The sequence below is a fragment of the Alexandromys fortis genome, unplaced genomic scaffold, assembly GCF_014885135.2.
Source record: "Alexandromys fortis isolate MF-2015 unplaced genomic scaffold, M_Fortis_MF-2015_v1.1 scaffold_214, whole genome shotgun sequence".
NCBI classification, from domain to species: domain Eukaryota; kingdom Metazoa; phylum Chordata; class Mammalia; order Rodentia; family Cricetidae; genus Alexandromys; species Alexandromys fortis.
In genome coordinates, this window is record NW_026068100.1 from 459,773 (window position 1) to 480,217 (window position 20,445).

The following is a 20,445-nucleotide window of genomic DNA, read 5'->3' on the forward strand; positions in this document are numbered from 1 at the left end:
CTGCTAGTGACCTGAGCTCGGAGTCTTTCCCTTGCCAGTGCCCCCACAGTTCTTCAGATTGACAGGCCCTGGGCCATATAGCTGCAAAGGAGTCTGAGAACTGTAATGTTAGCCATGTAGCCTACAGTGCAGGAGGACGGAGAAAGAATGTGGGCTGCAACCCCAGGAGCACTTTTCCTTGAGGTTTAGGTCCTCTTACATTGGTTCTTCAGGCAGACACAGGTTCTCCTGGCTCCTTTATTCTCGTTACCCCATGCTGGCTTTCATGTGAACATACCATGGCCTGCTTTTGATGAGTCACTTTTTTTTTTTTTTTTTTTTGAGACAGGCTTTCTTAGTAGCTATGGAGCCTATCCTGGAACTCGCTGTGTAGACCAGGCTGGCCTCAAACTCACAGAGATCCACCTGCCTCTTCCTTTTAGGTGCTGGGATTAAAGGTGTGCGCCACTACTGCCTGGCTTCTTTTCTGGTTTTTACATATCAAAGATAAATAATCATTTCAGGTAATCTTTTGGGTAAGCAATCCTGCAGTTGTTTTGACTTCACAGATGTCTTGAGTTGGGGAAGTAAGTTAGGAGACAGACACCCTTGAAGGACAGCTGGACTGGGTCTTGTTTGTGGCAGCTGCTGTCAAGCTGGTTGCTCTGCGCCCCCACCCAATGTAATCTTCTGGATAGTTTTTAAAATATGCTATTTTTGTTATTTTTATAGTTTTCCTTTTTTCTTTCTTTCTTTTTTTTTTTTTTTTTTTTTTGAGACAGGGTTTCTCTGTGTAGTCTTGACTGTCCTGGAACTTGCTCTGTAGACCAGGCTGGCCCCACACTCATAGGTTTAATGGATTAATTAAAAATGCTTCAGGATCCCTGGCGGCTGCAGTGGTAGAAATGCTGCAGGTCCCGAGAGCAGCCAGTCCCAGGCAAGGACGGTGCAGTTCCCCTAGTGGCTGCAGCAGGTCACGAGGATAGACAGATGGGCATGCTATGAGACCACACCAAAGGTGGCTGGTCCCAGGCAGGGAAACATATGGTGAGCAAGAGACGGGCGGATGAGCAGGCAATGCAGAGTGAGGTTGGATATTTATTTAGTGGATTATGGAAGGGAAGAGGGAAAAGGAGAGGAAAGAGGGAGGGAGAGAAAGAGAGAGAAGGGAGAAGCTGCCTATTTGAGAGGGAGACAGAAAAGGGAGGAACTCCGGCTGCAAGCAGGGAAGGAAGATCTGCCTGCCTAAGAGGACGGGGAGAGAGTGGGTGTGGCTTGTCTCTTAAAGAGACAGGGCAGACCATTACAATAGGGATCTGCCTGCCTCTTCCTCTGCCTCCTTAGTGCTAGGTTAAAGGCTTGCCCTGCTGCCACCTCCCACCCCGCTTACAGTTTTAAAGATACAGTTATATCTGTTTCTGTGAAATACCTAGCTAAAGCAGTCTAAGGGAAGGAGGAGTTCCGTGTTCAGAGGAATATAGTTCGTCGTGGGGAGGGTATAGCAGCAAGGGGATCTCTTGGCTCTGGAGGTGGGAGCTTGTTCCTCTCAGGAAGCAGACACTTGACAGAAAGAAGGGCCAGACAATAAACTTCAGAGCCTGCCCCCCATACCAGACTTCCTCCAATTAGGACCCTCTTCCTCCCAGACAGCATCCCCACTAACTGGGACCAACTCTTCAAGCACACAGCTTGTGGGAGAAATATTGTAATTTAACTATAATATACTTATGGCCATTCCAGAGATTCTGAATTCACGGGCCTAAAAAGTTCCTTTTGCTTTTGGATGTGCCTTTTATCTTTTCAAAACTATTTTAATTACATGTATGTGTGTGCATCTGCATGTGGTGTGGACATGTGAGTACAAGTGCCCAGGCTCAGTACTTCTGAAGGATCCACCAGTTTCTCTCTCTATGGCTCACTCACAGGGACCCCAAGTTATCAGTTGAGGGCCCCTTTGCAGAGAGAGGCTGGCATGATCTGAGGAAGCCTCACACCTTCAGAGCCTCCTGAGAGGAGTGTCTTTCTTTCTTTCTTTCTTTCTTTCTTTCTTTCTTTCTTTCTTTCTTTCTTTCTTTCTTTCTTTCTTTCTTTCTTTCTTTCCCTCTTGAGACAGGGTCTCTTCCATCTCGAGGTGGTCTCAAACAAACTTGCCAAGTATTGGGAATGGTCTTGACTTCTCATCTCCTGACTCTGTCTCTCAGGGACGGGGATTACCAAACCCAGCTGTGCTGGATTTGTCCCTACTCTATCACACCTACCGACTATTTTGAGAGCACAAGTATGTGCCACTGCAGTTTGTGAAAGGAATGAGCCTGGCACTGTGGCTTGACTCCAGGGTAAGCAGGCCGATTTAATAAACACTCCTATGTGTAGAAACCTCCCCCTGCTATTGGCAGTGCTACTGCCTGTTGGAATGACAGGGTTTATCTGCTCTGAAAGACACCTTTCTGGTTCTTCCTGTTATATTTTTGTTCCCTTTATGAAAAAGCTAGTTACTGAAGTTGTGTCATTATGTTACTTTTTTAAAAAAAATGTAACCTAGTTTGTGTATCTTTTACAAATGCTATTGGTGAGCTAGTCACATAGATGTGACTAATGTTTATCTCGTTAAAGCATATTGCGTAGTTCATGATGCTCAAATGTTACCAACTCATAGCATGGACTTTTGAAATTTCCATTCTAAGTTAAATCCTATTAGACCTTTCCCGGTGTATGGGAGTAACAGCCATGCAGCCTCCCCCCCCCCCCCATTGCTTCTTTTTGTCTTGTTTGGAACTGTTGCTACATGTTATCTGACTGAGTACAAAGTACTCTACTGTGCTGATTTAAATATCAAATGATATTTCATAGTCACTTGCAAAGAACTCTCTTCTTAGATTTGGATTACTTCATTTATGTAAAGCAGTACAATTTTTGTTGTAATGTTAGACTCCATTGCACTTTAGTCTTTCAGCGCAGACGATAAAGAATAAGATAATGATAAGTAATGATAACATCAAGTAATTAAGTGAATAGTGCTTTACTTGTATATATTTACATGTTATTATGTAAGAGGCACACACCCAAACGTGTGTGTGTGTGTGTGTGTGTGTGTGTGTGTGTGTGTGTACTTAGGTGTGCCATCTGGAACTGTCTCAAGTTTGACAAATCTTCTGAAGCCCAAGAATACGCTAGGTCTGAACTGCAGGCTCTTCAACCATGAAGTGTGCACTGATCAGGTGTCCTTGGTTGACTTGAAGGAAAGGCCATTTCTCTGGATAACTTTGTCCAGCACGTATCTTCTCAGAGCTCCTTCAGCACATCGTAGGTCTCACTGCAACTCTAGTTTATGTGCAGTGGTGTGAAGGTGTCAGATCGCCCACACACACTTATGATTTACACACACTTATGAGCTGCCATGTCGGGGCTGGGCTTTGAACCTGGGTCCTCTGGAAGAGCAGTCAGTGCTCATAACCCCTGAGCCATCTTCTCTCCAGCCCTCACTGCAACTTTATATGGTCATCAGTGTGATTGCTTCTCCTTTGCAGGGGATGATGGGGGGTGGGGTGGATGTGGGGGAGAGGGAAGGGTGTGAGTAGAAGCCAAAATGGAAATTGCAAATAGCCAGCTAGTGTTTGCTGAGTGGGCAGTAGATGGGGTGATTACATGTGAGATCCAGGAGACTGGTGCTAAGTTTTAAGAAATGATCTCCCAGTTCCATGGTTCTTTGTGCTTAAGAATGATGGTTGTCAATGGGCCTCAGCCTCCAGCAAATTCCTGCATGATTGTTTACCACGTACACACACCTGTGCCTTTGGGTCTGTTTTCAAGAGAAGCCTTAGGGAAGCTTTGAGAAGTGTGTGTGTGGGGATTTATTGATGTGTTACTATGGCCTTGGTGTTCAGTTGGGGCTTTGGTGAGCATCTTCTAGAGCCCTGACTTGCCCTTTTCTCTCCTACTTCTGTCTTCTGAATTGTGAAGTAGGCTACTCATCGCTTAGACGTGCGGTCATGGTAGAAGACAAATGCTTTTGGATGAGAAATACAAAAATGACGATGAATGGCGTTTATTGAGTGCTTTAAATTCCGGGCTTTGTTGGTACTTAACAATTTCCTCTTTTCCACCTCTTGCATCGACGAGGAAATGAGAGGCAGTCAGAGAATCCAGGCCAGCCATTGAGTCAAGAGGTCAAGCTTGTACCCTGTGTAAGGCCAGTCTGACACCAACGGCCTCTTGGTTTTCACCGGTTATAGCAAGTCTTTCTCTACCCTGCCAGCCAGCTCCCAAATAATGACACAGAGACTCCTCCCCTCCCCCAAGACAGGGTTTCTCTCTGTGACCGCCCTGCCTGTGCTTTGTAGACCAGGCTGGCCTTGAACTCACTGAGATCCACCCGCCTCTGCCACCTTGCTGAGATTAAAGGCGTGCACCACCACCGCCTGGCTGGCACACAGATTTGTCAATTATAAAACTTTGACCTATATCTTAGGCTTGTTCCTAGCTAGTTCTCATAAGTTAAATCAACTCATTTCTGTTACTCTACATCCTGCCACAGACATGTCTCATGGCTGTTTCCTCTTCTCCTGCACATCGTACAAATACCCCACAACAACAGGTTGGTTCATCTGATAGAGGGTCATTCTGTGTAATCTGGCCTCTTCTCAAAGTCTAGATCCTTCTGCCTTAGTCTCTGAAGTTGTGGGTTTTCGGGCATGAACCACCATGCCTGGACCCAGCCTTGCGAGGCAAACTGCATTTAGAGTGTTGTTCTTTACTCTTGTGCCCTGTGTTGCCTCCATGCTGGGTCATGATGAAGCTGCTTATGTTGTGGGGGACAGGAGACTGGAGACTGAGAAAACACAAACGCAAGGGGAAAAGTGGCTTTTCCTCCGACTTAGGGAAAGAAAGTACATGACTCTTTCTGAACCCTGATTTCCCCGTTTGTAAAATGGGAAAAATAATGTGTCCTTTCAGACTTTCTGTGAGGACCCAGCCATGCTTTGTAAATTAGGGGGTACATTCTTACATTCGGGGGGGTGTGACTTTGCAGCATTGGCCCCCAGAGGGGTTGTTTGCCTTTGTGTTCTCTAGTGACTGGGCCCTGGATGGGTTACAAATTGAAGAGTTTGCTTTTTCTCTCAAAGAGGTCCAGTTCTGACTAGGAGCATTGCATGATTTATGTTTTGGGGATCAGGAAGTTATGGTGCCATGGGGATTTAGGCCAGGGAGGTACGTGCTGGACAGCACTGCCTGGTGTCGTCCATATAAAGTGTGTAGTGTAGTGAGCTCAGCAGATGTGCAACCATGCACCCAGACAGCAAGCTGAGTTCATTGTGTAGAAAAAGTTTCATTGCCTTTTAAAGGAAAAAAAAAAACCATAACAAATAAGAAAACAAAACAAAACCACTAGAAACTTAGGCCGGCATGTGCACAGTCCCCCTTTCCTGTGCCTAGTTAGTAGCCTGTCAAGGATGTAGGGTTTTTACCGTGATGGGAGGAACGACACCCCTCTAGAAGTGGAGGTAGAAGGGGCTTGGTGATACCTTTTCTAAGAGTGTTCATCCCTGTTTCACCTTCCCACCAACAGGGCCTCCTCTTCTAAAACCTGGAGGTGAGTAGCACCATTTATCACGGCTGGGTTGGCTAGTGGTCACCAGCACCATCAATCATGGCTGGGTTGGCTAGTGGTCACCAGCACCATCAATCACGGCTGGGTTGGCTAGTGGTCTTGTTTTCCCTCCGTTACCGAACAGCAAAGGACACCACCTAATTCGGGGTTTAGGACATTGATAGCGGCAGGTTTTCGGCCAAAGTGGAAAGAGTATCAGTGTTAGTGCGGTGACCATCCAGCTGCTTTCCTGGAGACCATCTCCCATTCCAGTGACTTGTTAATAAATTTATTCCTGACATTGGCCAAGGAGCCCTAGTACTTCCGAAAGACAGAAAAGCTATTGTCTAAAGATCTCAGAAGAGCCTTTGTAAGCACAGAGAAGGGATTTAGAACAATTTGCATAAATCTCGTGGATAGGGACGTGGCTCCAGTGTTGGTGGTTCCAGGGGCCCTGCCTTGCTTGTATCACGAGGTGACACTCTGCTTGCCTAGCACCGCGTCTTAGGCCCACTTTTGCCGACAGGACTGGGCGATGGGACACTGAATAAGCCCACTGTTTGCTTCTGCATAAGGGTTCTTTTGTGTCGGCCTGGAGCAGTTATGCTCAAGTTTGTCTTGCTTTTTTCCCAGTGATGTTTTTGGACTTTGTGGCCTGGAGAATTAAGCACAACACCTATTCTGAGCTAATCTGTCAAATTTTACTGGTGGAAGGTGACCACGGTCCCTTGAGTTTCTAGAATGTGAAGAATAATAGTCACACCTTTGGAGACTTATGATTTATTAAGACTGGGGAGAGGTGGAGAAGTTCCTTGGCCTGTCTAGGCCGGTGGGTGTACGTGCCGTTCACGGACAAGCTGTGGGAAGCAGTTCCCTTTGGGTCCTTAATATGATTTACAAGTTCACCAACTTTTAAGAACTGGGCTCCTGGGCAGGATTGGCAGACAGGTTGTAGTTAATATTTAAATATTCCCGTGTGAGAAGGCATGCATTACCCTTGGGTGTGGCTTAGAAATGCCAGGTGTTCACTAATCTGTTTCAACTTTCTTCCCTTTTATACATTGAACATTAGACATTAAGGGCTTTTCTGGCTTCTCACACAGAATGTTATCATTTTAGAAGCCGCGTAGCGTCCATATTAAAATCCGGGGAGTTTACACACTGGAGCAATTTGGTACTTGCAGAACAAAAATGAAATCTACTAATTTCTAACCCAATGTTTATTTTCCCTCCTGCTAGCTTGATTTTTCAGCTTTGTTCTAATAACATAAACATTTTTATGTTTATTTATAGGTGGCTTTAACCAAGAGAGCAGATCCAGCTGAGCTTAGACCAATATTTTTGAAGGTCAGTATAAAGGAATCTATTTTGTTTCTTGTTTAGTTTGTGTTCTATAACTTTACAAGATTATTTCAAACAGCTTTTTATTTCATTGTTGAGAATTTAAAAATAGTCCCCAAAGTATATTAATGTAGGGTTCATGAAAGGGATCCTTTATAATTCTGTTTTAAAAAAATATATGAAAACCGTATAGATGGATTCTAGTGATGGGGGTATGGCTTATATTTTAATTTCTTTCATGTCATACAGTTAGCAGGATTGAGTCATGTGACTCGTTACTGTTGAGTTCTGGGTCTCTGAATGTCCATGGCAGTACTGCCTTTTCTCCTTGGAAGTTTCGGGTTCTGTGTCAGCATCCTAACGATTCTCTGTTCTGCCAGAGAGGCTTGACCTCCCTCCCCAGGCTAGAAGAAGCTGCTGGTTTTGCTTTGATCATTGCTGTGGTCATTGTATCCCCACTGCTGGGATGGTTATAAACACTGGGGTGCCCCAGATACGTGAAGAATTTAGTTCCTGTGTTCCCCCAACTCTGTGGTTCTGGACGATGAGTGGTTAGTACACCAAAAGTCTTCCTTGGGTCTCAAATCTTTTTTTTTTTTTGTCGTTGTTGTTATTGCTCAACATAGCCAAAAAAGAAAAAGCTTGTTTTGTAAAGACAATAAAAACAAAAAAAATCTGGGCCTCTCTAAACATTGAAAAGACAGTGCTTGCAAACCAACGTGTGCCAGGTGTGTGGAGGGGGCAGCATAACTCTAGTGCTCCACCTTAAGCAATGGCTAGAGAATGGCTGGGATGTTGGTGTTTGGTTTGCAACATTAAGATTGTTCTTGGGGAAAGTGCTAGCCAAGGCCATATGTGGATGGAAAGAGGTATCAAAGTGTCAAATCGGGAAACTGATGGATACTGACTATGATATAGAAAAGTGTTGATTACACAGGCCTCACTTTTTTCATGAAAAATATGTTTTTTTGTTTTTTTTTAACGGAGGACTTGAATTGTGGCTTAGTTTAAGAACACTTGCCTACGACGAATGAGGCCCTGGCTATCACCCTCAGTACTGAGAAAGGGAGAAACAATTAGGAACTTGAGCTCTGACAGGATTTTGAGGTTAAGAATAGTAATTTAGCCAGATGATGATGGAGCTTTCCTTTAATACCAGCACTCAGGAGGCAGAGGCAGAGGCAGAGGCAGAGGCAGAGGCAGAGGCAGAGGCAGAGGCAGAGGCAGAGGCAGAGGCAGAGGCAGAGGCAGAGGCAGAGGCAGAGGCAGAGGCAGAGGCAGAGGCAGAGGCAGAGGCAGAGGCAGAGGCAGAGGCAGAGGCAGAGGCAGAGGCAGAGGCAGAGGCAGAGGCAGAGGCAGAGGCAGAGGCAGAGGCAGAGGCAGAGGCAGAGGCAGAGGCAGAGGCAGAGGCAGAGGCAGAGGCAGAGGCAGAGGCAGAGGCAGAGGCAGAGGCAGAGGCAGAGGCAGAGGCAGAGGCAGAGGCAGAGGCAGAGGCAGAGGCAGAGGCAGAGGCAGAGGCAGAGGCAGAGGCAGAGGCAGAGGCAGAGGCAGAGGCAGAGGCAGAGGCAGAGGCAGAGGCAGAGGCAGAGGCAGAGGCAGAGGCAGAGGCAGAGGCAGAGGCAGAGGCAGAGGCAGAGGCAGAGGCAGAGGCAGAGGCAGAGGCAGAGGCAGAGGCAGAGGCAGAGGCAGAGGCAGAGGCAGAGGCAGAGGCAGAGGCAGAGGCAGAGGCAGAGGCAGAGGCAGAGGCAGAGGCAGAGGCAGAGGCAGAGGCAGAGGCAGAGGCAGAGGCAGAGGCAGAGGCAGAGGCAGAGGCAGAGGCAGAGGCAGAGGCAGAGGCAGAGGCAGAGGCAGAGGCAGAGGCAGAGGCAGAGGCAGAGGCAGAGGCAGAGGCAGAGGCAGAGGCAGAGGCAGAGGCAGAGGCAGAGGCAGAGGCAGAGGCAGAGGCAGAGGCAGAGGCAGAGGCAGAGGCAGAGGCAGAGGCAGAGGCAGAGGCAGAGGCAGAGGCAGAGGCAGAGGCAGAGGCAGAGGCAGAGGCAGAGGCAGAGGCAGAGGCAGAGGCAGAGGCAGAGGCAGAGGCAGAGGCAGAGGCAGAGGCAGAGGCAGAGGCAGAGGCAGAGGCAGAGGCAGAGGCAGAGGCAGAGGCAGAGGCAGAGGCAGAGGCAGAGGCAGAGGCAGAGGCAGAGGCAGAGGCAGAGGCAGAGGCAGAGGCAGAGGCAGAGGCAGAGGCAGAGGCAGAGGCAGAGGCAGAGGCAGAGGCAGAGGCAGAGGCAGAGGCAGAGGCAGAGGCAGAGGCAGAGGCAGAGGCAGAGGCAGAGGCAGAGGCAGAGGCAGAGGCAGAGGCAGAGGCAGAGGCAGAGGCAGAGGCAGAGGCAGAGGCAGAGGCAGAGGCAGAGGCAGAGGGAGGTGGGTCTCTGTGTAGGCCAGCCTGGCCGACAAAGCAAGTTCTGGTGTAGCAAGAATAATAAAAACCAGAGACAGGGGCTGGAGAGATGGCTCAGTGGTTAAGAACATTGACTGCTCTTCCAGAGGACCTGAGTTCAATTCCCAGCAACCACATGGTGGCTCACTACCATCTGTAATGAGATCTGGCGGCCTCTTCTGGCCTGTAGGCATACACAGAGGCAGAATGTTGTATACATAATAAAATAAATAAATTAAACAAACAAACAAACCCAGAGACAGATATTGGGGTTTAACCTGAAGGTCAGAAAAACAAAACAGCCAGGCACTGGCTCTTGTCTTTATCTCAGTCCAAAATGGTGATCCTGCCTCCAGGAATCTTCAGAATGAGACTGCACCTGAGAACTGTCTCCTCCCATTTTATATTCCTCTCTAGTGCTGGGGTTAAAGGTGTGCATTGCTACCATTCGGTTTCTATGGCAAACTAATGTGGCTACTGGGATTAGAGGTGTGTGTCACCACTGCCTGGTCTGTAAGGCTGATCAGTGGGGCTGTTTTACTCTCTGATCTTCAGGCGAGCTTTATTTATTAAAGTACAAATGAAATCACACTATATTCTAGGACACCCAGTTCTATATAATAGAGACTCTGTCTCAAAAAGCAAAAACAAAACAAAGGGGCAGCCTCTTTGAGATGTGCATTGAAGCATTGATAGATGGCAGTGCGACGGTAGAGATTTGCTCTGGAATCTCATCTCTGGTGGTGGGCGGAGATGAGTGGCGTTGTGAAAAAATTTGAAATTAGGAAATGGAATATTAGCCTTATTTCACTATTTTTCTCTACTTTGTATATTTGAATGTTTTCATAATGAAAACCAGGAAAAATTACTTAACATATTGACTGGTGTGCACTGCCAAGCACCTGACATGCTTAGATCGACTCAGTAAAATTCTTGAAATTAAAGGATGCAAACACAGGGAAAATGTGCTGAAGAGGTGGCTCCTTGGTTAAGAGGCTGAGGGTGCTTCCTATTCAGTCTCAGCACCGATTCCAGGCAGCTCAGAACTTCCTGTAACTAGTTCCAGTGCATCTGACCGTCTCTGCACATTGAGGGCACTTAAACTCACACAGGTACACAGACATATACATAAAAGATAAATAGTTAAGACACACGTGTGTGTGTGTGTGTGTGTGTGTGTGTGTGTGTGTGTGCAGGAAACACAAAGATCCCAAAAGAAAAATTGAATATAGATATTTTCCAAGGAGAAAAGAAGGTTAAGTTTGCCAGGATGTTTGGAATTTATATATATTTTATGCACACACCCCCACCCCCTCTCTCTCCCTCTTTACATTTGCTTGCAGCCAAGAAGAACCAGTACAGAATATTGTAAGGTAGAAAAGGATTCCCAGCGATGGAAATCAAGAAAATGTACGCCTTCCTTATGTTAATGTCTAGGGACTAGAGAGGTGGCTCCAGCTGGTCCAGGGAAATCCCCAGGGAGGGTTGGAGCTCTGACTGACCACGGGGTGGGGGTGGGGTTCTGTGTAGATGGGCCTCAAAGCTGGGTTTGTGATCTTTGGCACTAGCTAGGAGACTACGTGACTTTTGAATGAGGGTTTTTTATGGTTTAGAGTCTGAGGTGATGCGGGGGAGGAGATGGGTAAATGAAGAAAACAAAATCAGCAGTTTGTAGAAGGGATTTTTGGATCTGGCACAGGGTCTGGTGACCTAATCAGGACGGAACAGTGTGGGACCAACCCAAATCCGCCTGGGCTCAGCACGCGGAGGAACTCCTATTTACTGTCTGGTGTCCGTGATGGCTGTGGCGAAGGAAGGAATGAGAGGAGAAAGAGGCACCATGGGGCTGTCAGACTGGACCTGTAGGGCTGCCAGCTGACGCACTGCAGACCGTCTACTGTGTCTCTTCCTCTTCATGAGTTTTTCTGCCTTGATCTTCTCTCTAGTGAGAGCTCTGTGGGAAATGTCCCAGCCACCTCTGCGGAACTAGGCAGGAAGAAGGGTTCTGTTGCGGTAGCATGGAAAGGAAGCCCCAGCTGAGCTCTGGATGCTAGGTGTCTGGGTCATAGTGTTGGCAGTCCTGGAGATGAGAGAGCCGTGAACCTGGCAGATGAAGGAAGAGAGCCGGCTCCTAGAGAAAGGAAGTGTCCGTGCTTCTGGCTTTGTACCGCATGATTTTGAGAAAAATGAAACACAGCCTGTGTGCCCACCCCTCTCTGAGGTGGTCTATTGGGTAAATCACGACTCCTGTCCTTAAATATTTCACGGTGTGTATTTAAGAAGACAGAACCTTGATACGGTTAATCAGTAGGACACAAAATTAATTTGCCGGGAGATTTTGTGAGACCAGTTGCATCTTCCTGTGGAGGATCATCAAAGGGGCAGAAACAAGGTTTGAGCTGGGATTGAGAAAGAGTAGGTGTTTATCAGCTACAGAAGTGTATGAATTTTTTTCCAGACAAAGAAAGTATCATGGACACCGTAGTTTAATGGTCCAGTTTTGGGCAATGCTTAGAGGGTGACTGGGCTGTTGTGCTTGATTGGCTGATTGGCAATATACCATATACCGGGGCAAAACATTCACCTTGAAGGCCATTCTTGGGGAAAGTGGCAGACAAAGTTGTTTTGTTTTATTTATTTATTTGGGTTTATCTATGTAGCTTTGGAGCCTCTCCAGACCAGGCTAGCTTTGAACTCACAGAGATCCACCTGCCTATGCCTCTCAAGTGCTGGTATTAAAAATGTTCGCCACCATTGCCTGACTGGTAGCCAAGGTTTTATCTGGATGTGGAAGTTGAACTCCAGACAGTCAATTTTGGTTTTAACCCCAATATTGTGAAGGTTTTCTGTTGTAGCACCTTTGCTGTAGCTTCATGTTAATTTACAGAGATTTGCTATTGAAGTGTCAAGTGCCATGATGGATGTTGTGTGAGGGTGAGCAAAGGAGAAACACGTAAACGACTGTCCCGGAGGAGCTCAGGGTAGCGCAGGTCAGCCTTCCAAGCACACAGCAGGCAAAGGGACCAAGTAAGCACACTGCAAGGGTTCAGTGTGCCGAGGGGAGGGTCTGGTGGGGAGAGTGTGAGGAGGTTCGGCAGAGAAGAAGACCATGTGGAGGCCTGGGGAGGCTTTGGGAGAAAACCTCTCTGGGCTGAACTTGTTTATTCTGCAATTTTCAAATTTTGAATTTTTAAAATATGACTGTTAGGGAGGGTGCCATGCAGTACAGGGTGTGGGAGCGAGCAGGGTTGGGGTGGGCATCATTGCAGGCTTGCCGTGACAGTCAACAGGTGGAAGCCATGACAGTCAACAGGTGAAGGGTGTTGAAAGTTTCTGAGTATTTCAAGCACCTGCAGGCTGGGATTGGGGTTGGGCTAGTTCTGTGGCTGTAAGATGGCCGACCTTGAGAATGACCCTTTTAGACGGCCCAGTTAAGCTCTTGGTTGCAGGAACAGTGAGTAGTGAGGTAGCTACTCAGGGATACCTTGAAGGAATAGTTGAAAGCGATTGGTCTTTGTTTGTTAAGAGTCAGGGTCTCAGTACATTGCCTTGACAGTCCGGAGACTCACTGTGTAGACCGGGCTAATCTTGAACTCACAGATCTGCCTGCTTCTGCCTCCCAGGTGTTGGGATTAAAGGTGTGGACTTCTGTATCCAGCCTGACTGACCTTTTATAGTGGAGGGGACTGGCTGTGTGACTGTGTCTACTGTGTGCACAGAGACACCTGTCACAGAACGGGGAAGGGGGAGCTCCAGAGGATGAGATGTGTCATCTGCAGAAATGGGGCCAGATATGAGAAGGAGGATGTACCATCCAGTGACCTGAGATATGCGTGGAATTTTAAAAAGTAGTTTATCTTTATTTTATGTGCATTGGTGTTTTACCTGTGTGTATGTCTGTGTAAAGGTGTCCAGTCCCCTAGACAGTTGTGAGCTGCTATACTATATGGGTGCTGGGAATTGAACCCAGGTCCTCTGGAAGAGCAATCAGTGCTCTTAACTATGAGCCATCTTTCCAGCCCCTACATGGAATTTTAGGATTGGGCTGGCAGCAGAAGCGTAGCATACACCAGGAAATGTTTGTAGGAAAACTTCTGTTTGAGGGTCTTTTTCCTTACAGCGAGTTTTCGTCATTGTTGAAGATTTAGGAGGCTGTGACTGTGGATCTCACCATACAGATGTCCCTCTCTCTCCCTCTTCCTTCAGCTGTTTTCCTATACAGGAAATAAAATACTGCCTTGTTTAGTCCCCTCCTACAGTATAACATAGACAGTATAGCTGTTTCTCTCCAAGCTTTAAAACTGTGCTGTTCCTACCTAGGACTGATGTCTGGTGCGTTATCTGCTTGTTCTATAATTGTCTGTTGGGTTGCCACTCCTCATTGTCTACTGTAGCCGCAGTGAGAGTAGGACTTGCCCCACCCCTCTTTTGGGAGTTTTGAACTCCGCCCTGTGCCGTCTAGGCAAGCAGGCTGCCATTTGTGCTCTCTTGTCCGTGTATTTTGAGTTGGAACGTGGAAGTATATTTTTCCACATTTATGTTAGCAATTTAGACTATTATTTTTGAAAAAACACCCCCTTTTCCAGTTAGTGGAAAAATTGTATGTTATTTAAAATTTTCATTTTAAACACATAGCAGCATATTAAAATGAAAGCCTTAGGATGCTTGAATTTTAGCTTTTTATTGTGACAGTTTCAAACAGAAATAGAATTGTAAAGCAAACACCTATATGATTTGACTTTAATTTGTTTGTACACTTTCACACATACTTTGCTAACTTATTTCTTTGTTTGTCATTTATTATAATTCACCTTGGTGTTCAGTTAATAAGCATACTTTCGTTTTTACATTGTGGACCCAGTTAAGAGAACACCAGTGATCCCTGAAACAGCGAATATCAGCTGTCGGTATTCTTATTCTGTTTTGTTTTCTTCCATCCTTGGAACAGGGAGTCAGAGGCAGGTGACCTGGTGTGCACAGGGATTCTCTGGCTGAGAGAATGTCAAGGAGAATTTGCCCTTCAGCCCCAGGAAGTGGGTGACTCCAGGCTAACGCGTGATAAGGGCTCTGACCCAGGTCATCACTCCCAGGCTAGCCAGCGAGGAGCAGGCCAGATAGCACTCCTGTCCTTGTGGAGGGCACTCCAGGGACAGGTTCCTCGTTCAGAGTGCTGTAAGCAGAAATACAAAATAATTGAAAGAATTAAAACTACCCTCAAAAAACTGGGAGAGAGAGAGAGAGAGAGAGAGAGAGAGAGGCAGACTCTGTGAGTTCGAGTCCAGCCTGGTCTACAAAGCGAGTTCCAGGACAGCCAGGGAGAGCTACACAGAGAAACCCTGTCTGAAATATTCGCAGAGAGCTATGAATGGTGTTCTAGAGATGTGGCGTCTCTAAGAGTCTCTTCCTCAAGGACAACTAAGCTGTCTTTGTCCCACCTCTGTACATGCTTTGGTCTGTTCCATGGTCTAAGAGACAACCTTTGACATGTGTACTTGAATCCCAAAGTGAGTCATCCATGCCTTGGACGAGCCTGTTCTAAGCTTAATAAAACTGTATTCTGTATCCAAATTAACACTTTATCACATTTAGTTTATCCTCATTATTATGTTGTTTTATATTGCGTGACTGATGATATGACAGTAAATTATGTTTCCAGCTGTTGGGCCTCATCTGGGCTTTATATCTATCTATCTATCTATCTATCTATCTATCTATCTACCTACCTACCTATCATCTATCTATCTATCTATCATCTATCTACCTATATCTATCATCTATCTATCTATCATCTATCTATCTATCTATCTATCTATCTATCTATCTATCTATCTATCTATCATCTATCATCTATCTATCAATATCTATCTATCTTATATAATTATATATGTTATATATAGTTGTATATATATAATATATATGACGTTTTTGGTGTTCTAACTCATTTTGTTGGAGGTTTCCTTATGATTGAAATTGCTAAGTCTGTGGTTATTTGTGTTAGGCGCCGTTATAGTAGACGCTGCCCAGCAGTTTCCTAAAATGTCAGTTTATTTATTTAAATAAATCTACTTAAAAATATTTACTCATTCTTACATGCATTGGTGTTTTGCCTGCATGTATGTCGGTGAGGGTGCCACATTCTGCAAGCTGGAGTTTCAGGGAGTTGGGAGCTGCTTTTCTGGGCTCTGGGAATTGAACCCCAGATCGTCTGGAAGAGCAGCCAGTTCTCTTGACCCCTGGGCCATTCTCAGGGTTATCGGTTTATTTTTACACAACTAGCATGTGGGAGGTCTGCTTTTTTTGTTTTGTTTTTTGGTTTTTCAAGCCAGGGTTTCTCTGTAGCTTTAGAGCCTGTCTTGGAACTAGCTCTTGTAGACCAGGCTGGCCTCGAACTCACAGAGATCTGCCTACCTTTGCCTCCCGAGTGTTGAGATTAAAGGTGTGCACCACCACTGCCTGGTGAGTATTCTGCATTTTTGCCAACATTCATTATCTTTCACTATTGTGTGAGTGAGTGGTGTAGTTCACTGTAATCTGATCTTGCATTTCAGAGAAAAATGTGTCTAGGGTCCACAGCTTGACAATGATTCCAAAGGTCATTTGGGGAAAATTCGAAGGGCCAAGAAAAGCTCCAGGAGAAAGTAATACAACATTCTGAGCCTTTCATTGACTCAAAATATATTTTGAACACGTTTTACGGCCAGGGAGCAGTCTGGGAATTTATGGAAACAACAATGAAAATACAGCCAATATGTCCTGTCCTGACAGAGCCCTCCCTGCAGATGCAGCAAGTAAGAGTCACTGTTCCCTTGCAAGGACGGGCAGGTCAACAAGAAAGGATGGTCCTGGACCATCTCCCACTGATCAGAACTGCCAGACCTTCCTGTGTTCATGGTGATGTTCCTGGCAGCTGCAGAGTGCACGCTGGCCCAGGAAGCCATTCCAGCCTGTCAGAACTGAAGCTGCAGTTGGAGTCGGCGTCTCCATGTATTCTCTCATGACCATATGAAAATCTATGAGTGAAAAACCTGCATCCCAAAGAGTAGGGAAGGGAAAGACTGGTTTGTGGGCCTGGAACAACCAATAGACGGAGTAGAAGAAGCTACAGTTGGAAGAGCCTTCTGTCAGACCACACACAGACAAGGCTATGCTATATGCTAACGGCCAATAAAGATGTGCTCAAAAGCCAGGAGAGAAACTGTGTTGGTATTTGGCCTCGCAATGAGAAAAGACTAGCTTTCTAAGGTCAGAAAAGGAACAGAAGCACTTACAAAGGGGGACAAAAGCCCTTTAGACTCAATTACATAAAAATGTCAAAGCGAAAAAGTATTTGAAACAAATCTGACCCTGGAAGGGGGCAAGAGCATCTTCTCGCACCGTTGGTGGCAGAGTAGATTGGTGGAGTCGTTTCTGGAGAACAGTTTGATAATAAGTGCCGCTGCCTGCAAGTTCCTGTCCTGTAACTCAACGATTTCTTCTTTTACTGGGTCTAGTTTTTGAAAATAGTCAGGAATTTGTACAAATGTTATATACAAGAATGGCTATCTTAGGTTTCCTTACAGAATAACCCGAACTGGAAATAATCTAAATGTGTACCAGCAGGAGAAAAGTGACATTGTGTTTTACAGCAAATTAATCACTATCATAGGGTTATATACACCGTGGTATAACCAAACCGTAGGATTGCTGTCATTAGCAGTGAGAGACATACCCTTCCATTTCAAGCGTGTTTGTCTTCATATGGGGGAAAAACAGTAAATTCTTTCTTGCCGACATCCCCTCGGCCCTGAAATAAATGCCGCTCAAGGATGGTGGCATCTTGGGCTGTCTCTTTCTGCACTTTCTCTCTGTGAAGCATGCTTAGAAGATGGAACCCTACCATTTCCCACGGCCTCCCATAGGCAGTGGCCAGGGCTGGATGAAAGAGAATCCTCGTTACATCCTTGACTTGGTCCGCACCAGCAGCAGATGCCAGTCAGTGAAACAGAGGATTAAAGAAAAGACCTTTACAATAGCCAAAACAGGAGCCAGCGGAAAGGTTCAGTGGGTAAAGGTGCTCGCCACTAACCTGATTTCCCGAGTTTCACCCCCAGGACTCAGGGGTGGAAAGGAGACTTCTGACTTCCACAAGTTGCCCTGTGGTTTCCACATGAATGCTGTGGCATGTGCATATAACGCATGCATGCATACATACATACATATACACACATACACACATAAATGTATTTAAAAAGCAAAACCAAAAGTGTGCTTATTATGTTCTGGTCATTGTTCATACTGTATTTCATTATTATCTTGTTTGCTTCATGCATCAGCCAATTGGAGCTGGTAATATTATTATACCCATTTTGCAGATGAGGCATCGGAGTCCAGAAAGTTTAACTGTCAAGACTTTCAGGTGGTAACAGGTACAGCCTAAAACTGCAAGATTACAAAGTCTGCTATTGCCCCTCATTGCCCTGGCTGCTGTTGTGGTTCTGATCACCTAGAAAGCCCTGTGCTCAGGCATATTGTTCTCCCCTCCCTTTGCTCTTTTGTCTTTGGAAATGGGAAATCTGCTTCTGCCCCACAAGGATGCCAGCCAGCATCATGTTTATTCTCAGCATTTCCCAAAACTTGGGTGTCCCCGGAACAAGACACAGCCAAGTCCCTCTTGCCTAAACTGGACCAAGTCCTAGAAGGACACCACGGAGGGGAGTCCTGTGCCAGTGAGTTCCTGTGTAACGCTGAGCGAGAGGACACGAACGAGGGTAGATTTAAATCTGCTTCTGATACAGGGAGCTGTTGTGTGGCTCCCGGCAGCACTCAGCTCAGTCTGCCATCTTTTCTCAGAGACTGGAAGCCTCCATGATCTGTTGACAGAAGAACCAGGTCTGCTAGCATTTGAGTGAGCTATTTGTACAGTCCAAGACTCAGGAACTGGGCAAACCCCAAGCCATCAGGGACTCCAGCAAGAGGGTGGAGGGAGCAACTTCTATAAAGTGCTTATCGGAACAAAATAAAGGAAATAGGTTTGATGGGCTAAAACAGAAAGCCAGAGTCCCTTTATATGCTTCAGTTTTGTTTCTGTTTTTGCACTGCATTGGGCTTTGGTTTCCCACATAGGGACGCAAGGTGTCGGAGCTGCCTCACTACAGCCTCCTCAAAGGGGATTCAATGTTTCCCAGCTGATCCTACCTTAGGCAGGACGTGTTATCAAACTCACTTTCCCGGAACCTAGCACTTCCGAGACTGAGGTAGGGAGCTCCTGAGTTTGAGGCTACCTGGGCTTCATACCCTGTGTGGACGTTATTTTATGTTCCCTAGAAACCTTCCCTTTCCCCAAGTCATGACAATCAAAATTTTTATCGGACATTACCAAATGTTTCCTTTTGGGGGAAAAGCCACTCGAGTGCTACTGATAAGCATAAAACTTGACTGTTTAAATTCTTTCCTTGGAGTGAGGGGTGATAATTGCCTTTGGAAGATGGCATTAACATATGTGATTTTTATCTTTTGAATGTTTGTGGCCTTTTCAGTATTGAGCATGATTATATACTTTTAAGAATCAGTTATATTAAATAATGTCTCTTACCTCTTTTTTTTAACAGTATGCAAGCATTGAAAAAAATGGTGAATTTTTTATGTCTCCCAATGACTTTGTCACTCGGTATCTGAATATTTTTGGAGAAAACCAGCCCAACCCAAAGACTGTGGAACTTTTAGGCGGTGTGGTGGATCAGACCAAAGACGGGTACGTGCACTTGTAGTTAGCTTCCTTAAGTCTTCTGTTCACTCCAGCCTTGTTTTGCTTAATAATAAGTAGCTCACTGAATATCTGCATCCTATATAGCGCCAAAAATGTTTTTTCTATATATTCATCCATCATTTTAGAAATGATATCTTTAATATTCATTCAAGAATTGTTTCGCAGTTGGTGATTCCATGTTTTGAAGCCGTGTTTATACCTGCATGAGACTGTTATAACTGATGAGGGGGTGTGAACATGTATGAATGTATTTACATAGATGTTGCATGTCTCAAGATAGCAGTAAAATTATGAACTTCAACATGACTCTGTGAACATAACTTCTATTGTCTTTAAAATTTCACATGTGGTAAAATGTCATTGAAATGGGAGACAGAAAAAAATCTCATGACTCTAAGTTACCAAGGAAGTTGCCTGGCTGTAGACCCCATTGAATAGCCCTGAGCAGGCGCTCTGCCGAACACCCTTCATCTTGTCCCCTACCTTATGTTTCCTGTGTGTCTTCTCTGGCCTTATTTGATGGAGGAATCTTGGACTTGTGTAATTAAACATGTTGAGTTGAAAAAGTTATCTGGGTGAACCTAAATTCTATCACAAGTGTCTTTGAAGGTGGGGGCAGAGGAAGATTCGACACAGGGCCCCGGTGTTATATGATTGCAGAGCTAAAGTCTGTGTGAGGCATCCCCAACCAAGAGAGCCTCCAGCCACCCAAGCCTGCATGAACCTAAAATGGAGCTCCCTAGAATCTCTGGAGAGAGATCCCATCTGGCCTTGCTAATACCTTCATTTAGGACTTTGGAGTTTCTGAACTGTAATAGAATATATTCCTTCTGTGTTCAGTCTTCTGATTTGTTGTAACGCTTGTTTTATTTATTTTTAAGTGACAAAAATATTTATCATATACAACTATTTAGAAGTACGCATAGTAGAACAGACTAATCTTCCTAGTTAACATATCTTTTACACTATATGCTTCTTTTGTTTTTTATTTAGAACACTTAAACTTCCATTAGCAATTTTCAGGTGTATCTGTGTGTTTTTAATCATAGCCCGACAGTATCCAAACTATCTTTTGAAAATACTTCGTTCTTTGAACATAAAGTCACCTTGATGCTTCCTCCCTATGCCAGCCCTTGGTAATCACCAGTCTGCACTGTCTGCTTTCATGGATTCTGATGTTTTTAGGTTCTGCTTATAGGCGAGAACTTGCGTCCTTTGTTTTTCTATGCCTGGCTTATTTCACTTAATGTTATGTCTTCCAGGTTCGTCCACATTGTCACATGTGATAGAATTTCTTAAGGTTGAGTACTATTCCACTAGGTGTTTATAGCAAATTCTTTTTTTTTTTTTTTTTGGTCAATCTTTTTTTTTTTT

The 20,445-nt window shown here is 45.4% G+C and overlaps 1 protein-coding gene across 1 annotated transcript in view; it reads left to right on the forward strand.

Moving 5' to 3' along the window:
• Slc25a13 (solute carrier family 25 member 13) overlaps positions 1-20,445 on the forward strand; it is a 176,006-nt gene that overhangs the window by 17,249 nt on the left and 138,312 nt on the right. Inside the window, exons 2-3 of the mRNA XM_050123834.1 lie at positions 6,860-6,913; positions 18,914-19,056. Coding sequence (XP_049979791.1) covers positions 6,860-6,913; positions 18,914-19,056 — 197 coding nt within the window. The remainder of the gene's footprint in view (positions 1-6,859; positions 6,914-18,913; positions 19,057-20,445) is intronic.